This window comes from Vombatus ursinus, unplaced genomic scaffold, assembly GCF_900497805.2.
Source record: "Vombatus ursinus unplaced genomic scaffold, bare-nosed wombat genome assembly UNPS02014777.1, whole genome shotgun sequence".
NCBI lineage: Eukaryota > Metazoa > Chordata > Mammalia > Diprotodontia > Vombatidae > Vombatus > Vombatus ursinus.
The window spans coordinates 1672599-1679749 of record NW_020954555.1 but is presented as its reverse complement, the minus strand read 5'-3'; the positions used below and the strand labels follow the sequence as shown (position 1 = coordinate 1679749).

General features: G+C 55.8%; 1 protein-coding gene across 2 annotated transcripts in view; it reads right to left on the bottom strand.

The window, feature by feature from the left end:
• RPS6KA1 (ribosomal protein S6 kinase A1) overlaps nucleotides 1-6474 on the bottom strand; it is a 66225-nt gene extending 59751 nt beyond the window's left edge. For both annotated transcript variants that reach the window (XM_027864885.1, XM_027864887.1), the window contains exons 1-2: nucleotides 6393-6474; nucleotides 215-259 (exon numbers count right to left, since the gene is read on the bottom strand). In XM_027864885.1, the coding sequence (XP_027720686.1) occupies nucleotides 215-259; nucleotides 6393-6455 (108 nt within the window). In that variant the 5' untranslated portion in view covers nucleotides 6456-6474. The remainder of the gene's footprint in view (nucleotides 1-214; nucleotides 260-6392) is intronic.
• Nucleotides 6475-7151: the final 677 nt, after the last annotated feature.

The following is a 7151-nucleotide window of genomic DNA, read 5'->3' as shown; positions in this document are numbered from 1 at the left end:
CTTGCTTCCTTTCCTCCCTCCCTTCCTTCCTTGTCTTTTTCCTTCCTTCCTTGTTTTCCTTCCTTCCTTCCTCCCTTCTTTCCTTCTCTAGGAGAGATCCTACTTTCAGGGTGGGGCAGAGGTATGAGCACAGCCTCAGATTCTGCCTGGGAGGCTTGAGCCCCTCCCCCTCCCCCACACTCCACCACTCCAAACCAGTCCCCTTGACTCTCACCTTGGAGGAAAGTCTTCCTGGGTCTTCTCCGGGAATTTGCCCATTCTAGAAAAAAAGAGATGGAGGAGGACCTGTCAGATCTGACTGGGACGTATAGCTTAATGACAAAGGAATGCCGAGACAGAGCAGGGGGAACCTTGGGAATTAATCTGTGTCTTCTGAGATGTCAAAGTGGCCCCCTGGGACCCCAAACACCAAGGATGAGAATAGGCACCATGGCAGGGGGAATTCCAGTTTGTTGATCTAACCTGCTGCCTTCATTTGACAAACAAGGAAACTGAGGCTCCCTGAAAGGATGAGATTTTCCCCAGGGTCACTGTCGATGAGTGGCAGAGGCCATGCCTGTCCAGGAGAAGACGGGGAGTTTTGGGAGCAGGAGCCTCTGGTATCTTCTTCAAGGTCGACCCACATGGGAAGGATGAGGCAAGACTGACCCAGGGATCCACCATGATACTGCTGCGTGATCCAGTAAGCAGATCATGAGAGTCAGAAGACCCTGGGTCAAATACCAGCACCAGACTGGGTAAGGCAGAGACCAGGGTTCATGGCACTTCAATGGCCTTGCCTGTATCTTCCTCCACCAGCCCTCCTCCCTAGACCCGGGCAGCAGCCAGCAGAGCCATGCCCTGTTACATAACCCCTCCCTTCCTCTTCTCCCCTGGGACATCCCTCCTTCCAAGTTTTTAATTCCCCCTAATCTCCCCAGAACAGAGTTCAACCGTCCATCCCCTCCCCCTCTGAATCCCTGGCTCGGTCCAAGTCCTCACACCCTATGCTGAAGCCCAGTAGAGAGCTTGTCCAGGCTGGAGCCCAGCATGCCACAGTCCAGATCCCCTCCCCATGCCTGCCTTCTCCTTCTGGAACACTGCACAATAGGAAGAAGGACAGGCTGACATGCGCATGACGATAATAACATGATAATAATAGCGCTTTAAGGTTTGCAAACTGTTAACAAGTATGATCTCATCTGATGCTCACAACAGCCCTGTGAGGTAGGTGCTATTATTATCCCCATTCTACAGATGAGCAAGCTAAAGGGGACAGAGGTTAAGATGACTTGTTCACCCAGGGATGTAGGGAAGGGATAGGAGGGGCACGAGAAAGATGTCCACTTGGGTAATTCAAAAACCATTCCTCTGAAATAAATTGGCTGAATTGAAACTAGCAAAGCTTTTAACTAACCTTACTCCACCTGTGTCCAATTCAATGAGCCCAGGGTCAAACTCCGCCTGCCTCCCTCTCAATAAGGGCCCAGGACACCTCTCTTACCAGCTCAGACTCATTATGTCTCAGGCAGCATCCCTGCCTGCTGGCACTCACACCTTCTGAGGCAGAGACCCTCGGTCTATGTCTGAGCTGGAGCTTTCTCTAGCAAAGTGAATCATGTCTCCTCTGATTTAAGGTGATGTCATGGCACAAGCGGAATCTGACCACTTGGGTCTCCATCCTGCCTTCGATATTTATATCCCATGTGACTTTGGGAAGAGTCACTAAACCTCCTTAGGCCTCAGTTCCTTCATCTGTAACATAAGGAGGTTGCACTGAGGTCTCCCAGAATTCTGGACTGGCGATCCTCTCAGTTTCCTTCCAGAATCAGGTTTGGCTCAAAGGGAGCCCCGAGAATAGAAGGACAAGGAAACGGGTCTGGTGAGGATGAGCAAATGGGGAGTAGCGTCCTGCAGCCCCCCAGAGTAGGCAGAGCGAGCCCCAGCCTGCTTGGTGGACTCCATGGTGGTTTCTGATGGGTGTCTCAGTCCCACCCCTTCCTTCCCCCACCAAAGCAAAAGAACTGGTTTGGGGGAGGGAGGAGGGGTGAGGGTTTGACTTCCCGTGAAACTGAGGAGCAGATGGAGGAAGAAAACACTGGCCACCACAGAGACAGGAAGCGGCCAGCCTCGGGCACCAGGTTCAGATGCCAGCCTTGGCATCATCCCTGCTGGTCACCCTGGGGCTGCGTGCCAGAGCTGATCAGTATGCCCAACCCTTGGCTGAGGCCTAGGCACAGGAAGAGGGGGAGAAGGTATGTGGACAGGGACTGTTGCCTGGTTCAGAACACCCCCTTCTTGGGGACTCCTCTAATAGGCATTTAAAGCCTTCCACACTGTGCCTCCCAATTACCTTTCTGGGTTTACTGCACATTACTCTTCCTCATGGGGGCTGCAGTTGGGCCAAACTGGACTGCTTGCTATTTGCCTTACGGGCCATCTGTTTCCAGCTCCCACCTCTGTGCCTTTGCACAGGCAGGTCCATACGCCTGGAGTGCTCTCTCCTCAACTGACTCAAGTACTACTTCCTAAACAAGGCCTACTGGATCCCCTTGATGAGAGCGCCCATCCTCCCAGAAATTACTTTGTATCTATCTTGTTTATTTGTATACATGTGGTTTTCAAGTAGAATATAAGTTCTGTGAAGACAGGGACTGTTTCTTTGTATCCCTGGCACACAGGAGACGCTGAGAATCATAGATTTGGGAACCTTAGAGGTTATCTGGTCTAACCTCCTTATTTTACAGCTGAGGAAACTAAGGCTCAGATGGAAGTGAGTTGATTAGGGCCCCTGAGACAGTCAGTGACAGAGCTGAGTCTGGCAGAGCTAACTCAGGTCCCCAGCCTCTCCCTTAATTCCTTGTCCTATGATTCCAAGGTCTACAGAGCCCTGCCTGAGTCCCCCTCTCCCCTCAGCCCTATGAAGACACAGCAGCAACTCACATTTCTCAGAAACCTTGAGGTTTACAAAGCTTTCTTCACAACAGTCCTATGAAAATAATCAGCCCCATTTTACAGAGGAGGAAACTGAGGCCAAGAGAGCCATGACTTGCCTAAGATACATAGCAAGTCAGTAGCACAGCTGGGACCAGCCCAAGCCTCCTGCTATGAACGTCCCCTCTAACAGCAGTGGCTTAGACCATCTTAGGCAGGAAGGCATAGAGTGAAGGGGGGCCATTCTGCTCCTGTGGCCCCACTGTGCTCCTCCCCCACAATGCCCAGGAGCCTTGGTGGCGGTGGCACCTCTACCTGGAGGTCAGGCTGACTATCGGTTACATGTTACCGGGGGCTGAAAGCAGACACGATGTTCCGGGGAGAACAGCAGGGCCCCTGTTCTCTTGTGAGAACAGCCCAGCCCTCTGGGGCTGGCTTCAGCCACCCGCCCGGCCCCACAGATCCTATTACCCAAACAATAACATGCACTCAGTCGTCTGGCACCTTCTATGGAATCAGTGGGCTGGGGCTCTGGGAGCTAGGGGAAGGAGGGCCAGGATGGGTGCCTTCGTCCCAAGGCCGGCCCCATGTCAGGGGAGGGGGCTGGCTAGGATGTCCATCTCTATAGCTCTCGAGAGGAGGTGAAGAGAAGGGGGGTCCTGGCCTTGGGCAATAAGGCCCCAGTCCTCTCAAAAGAAACAGAAACACAAGCAATGACTGGTTTGAGATTACCTTGTGCATTTAAGAGAAAGTGAGAAACAGAACCTGAGTCATAAAACTGCTATTAAGAAAACTAGCAGGGCCCAATCCCTTGATTCTACACTGGGGGAAACCAAGGCCCAGAAAAATGACTTGGTTGTGGGATCATAGACTGAGAGCTGCAAGAGGCCCTGGAAGTCGCCTAGTCCAGTGCCCTCATTATATAGATAAGGAAGCAGGATTTGAATCCAGGTGCTGTATTATGTCCATTGCCTCTCAACAGCAAGGTAATCTAGCTATTGGCAGAGATGGCATTAGAACCCAGGTCTCTTAACTCACTCTAGGGTTATTTCCAAGCTCCCCCCACAATTCCACATGAATTCTCTACTCTGTTTTTTCCCTAACGCCACTCAATGTATGGGGATGCAGGAAGGAGCTCCTTGCACCCAACGGGAGGGCCAACTCTACTATCATTCGACCCATTTGCCCATAGCTCCCCTTTCAGACCAAGCCATCCCCAAGCTGGGATCCTAACCTGGAGTCTCTGAACGAGATTCCTTAAGGGAGTCAGAGCAGGGGATGGGGGTGGAAAGCTTGACCCTCCTGCTGAGACCAGAAGCCCTTCCCTGCCAGCATGACCTCAAGGATAGACACTCTGCCATCTCCCCCCTTAGCCTGTCCTGTCCCTCCCCTTTCCCCGAAAGTGAATGTAAAAGGCTTCCCTATAGCCAGGGCGCCAGGACTCCTGGGTCCCTTAGGAGAAGTACAAAGATCAATCAGAGGCAGGAGGCTTATCCATCTCCCTTGGCCTGGCCTGCCCCACCCTGGCACCTCTGCTCCCCAGGACCTATTCCCCTCCCCCCACCCCCAGCACAGTGAGGGAAAAGGAGCAGAAACAAGGCCAGCTTCAGCTCCTCACCTCTCCTCGGGTGAGTCAGCGGGACGGTGATACTGGGCCTGTAAAACTTCATGGCAAGAATCCCAGGACAATTTACTTCAAATTGCTCCTTCAGGGCTGTTACCTAATCCCCCACAGGGCCCACCCTCAAATCTCCTGCCACCCCCTTTAAAGGCCCAGCAGCAGCCAGCCACACTGGGGCTGAGAGGCCCCTCTGGATGACCCAATGAGCAGGTTCCCCTCAGTACCTCCCTCAGGACTAGACCTGAACTCCAAGAACTAGGGATCATATCTGCTAAGGTGCCCACTGAAGCACATGCAGGGATGGGCAGGTGATCTGGGCCCCGGGGCCCTGCATGCCAGGGCAGCAGGAGATCTTCTCCTGCTCTTCTCTGATGGGAATTAGGGCCCAAGGCCTGGCTCACTGGGCTTCCCCAGAGCATCAAGCTTGGTGATGATCCAGTTCTTAGCCTGAGCCCAGCTAGGCAACAGCACCTGGGGACTAAGGCTTTGATGCCCAAGCCCTCTCCAAGTTGGGCTAACATCTAGCAAAAGGACTGGGACAGAAGCTGACTCTTAAGTTGGGAAGAGGAGATGCCCCAGGAGAGACTGCCATTTTTCCAGAAACAGGAAGGAGGGGTAGGAGCCAATACTGTGCCCTCAGGTAAGGGTGGTGGTGACGGTGATGGTGGAAAGGTTATACTCCCAGTTCTAGACTTATGTTTTTGTGTTTTACTAGCACTGGGTATTCTCATCCCTCACTCCTCCCAGCCCTAGAGAAGCACAGATCTTGTCCAAATCGAGCTCTCAAAAACCACCCGAAAGGGGCCCAGGGACCTTATCTCCCCTACTTCAGAAGATACTGTAAGTTGGAGGTAAAACTCAGAAACAAGGTGTCCTCTTCCCTGGGGTCACAGGTCTCTAAACCGAGCCCCTGCAGGGAGGATCATAGGAACCATTGGCCGGAAACAGGCACTGGCATCGTTCCTGGGACCCAAAAGGACATCCCCTTTGGTGGGGGAGACTTAGTTGGCTCAGCCTTGCCAAGCAGAGTAGCCTGATATGGCAGAGATCAGCCACCTCTCCAGGATGGGGAAACACCAAGCCCGAGGGCAGCCGGTGGCAGCCGGGGACTGCGAGAATAGAGACCTGTTTGGGAACAGGCTAAAGCCAGAAGGGGAAAACTACTGGATTGACGATTCCATAGCTCATGCCAACACTCTGGCATCCGGGCATTCCTACTCCTACCTGGTGGTACTGGGGGAGTTCAGGAAAGCTCCTGCCTGAGCGACGTTCCCCCACCCCACCCCCGCCCCATTCAAGGTGTGTGAGTGTGAGGGGTGGGGCAGCTGGTCTCCCGGAACAAGTGTGTATAGGGAGGGGGAACACTCTCTCACAGCCCTCCCCACTTCAACACACACAGACGGCTCATCTGGAAACAGAACTCCGGCTCTGGGCTCCCCTTTCTCCTATCCTTCCTCACCTGGCCCTAGGGAGCCGCCCAGACGGACTCTCCCTTGGACGGTCTGTCCGGGGGAGCCACACGGGATGGAGGGCCGTGTTTTAGGGGCAGATTTTCCCCTCTAGCCTTGGGTTTCTCCTGGCCGAGAGTAGCCGGGGGGCGGGGGTGGTGGTGGTGGTGGTGGTGGTGGTGGTGGTGGTGGCGGGCGAGGTGGGGAGGGAAGAGCGATGCTGCTTGACTGGGGAGGGGGTCAGGGGGAGATCCAGCTGTTCCTCCCCCTGGCGCCAGCTGCAGCGCCGTCTTTGTCTCCCCTGGGCTGGGGGCTCCCATTGTACCGGGCCCAGCCCAGGCCGGATCCCGGGAGGTCCCGCCCGCCGCAGCCCCAGGACCCGATAGTCCTGGACACCCAGCCCCACTTACCTCGGGATCCAGTGGAAGCAGCTCGGTGAGCGGCCAGGGCTCCCCGAGCTGGGCGAGCGGCATCGTGCCTGCGGCCCCTGGGGCTGGCGCGGCTCAGGCTCCGGCTCCCGTGCCCCGCGCCCCGAGCCCCGTACCCCACGCACCGCTCCTGCACTTCTTACTCCCTCCGTCCGCGCTGCCCCAGGGGGCGGGGCCCCGCCGCCGCCGCCGCCGCCGGCGGCGGGCCCGCCTTTCCATTGGCTACCTGCGGCCGCGGGGAGGTTGGGCCACGCCCCCGCCCCTCCCCCCTCCGCCCCTTCCCCCTATCCCCACCCGAGCGCCGAATTCCCCGAGTAATCTTCCCCTCCCACCCCTGGCCCCCACCCCCGTGCACATTCCCGTTCCTTCTGGGCTCCGGCCCCTGCTCCCCTGGGGGTCCCCGAGTCTCCCCACCTCCCACCCCGGCAGCCCCATTAACCCTTGTACTGCCCTGCCTCTGGGGTCATTCTCTCCCCTCCCCTACTCAGCGCATCTGGGGAGCTTCTCCAGATGTTGACGCTTTTCTCCAAGGGGCACCCATCAAGAGGCTCTCAGGCCAAGAGCGGCGTTGGGAGACCCAGATGAGAATCTGTGACTGGGATCTTAGGTGTCATCCCTCCCTTCACCCCATCCTATCCCTCAAGTGGCTCCTTTCCTCCGAGAGGTGTCCACAAGTTGTCCTGTTCAGAGAAGTCTGTGGCCTCTATGGCGGAGGAGCAGTAAGGACCCAGGGTTCACTCC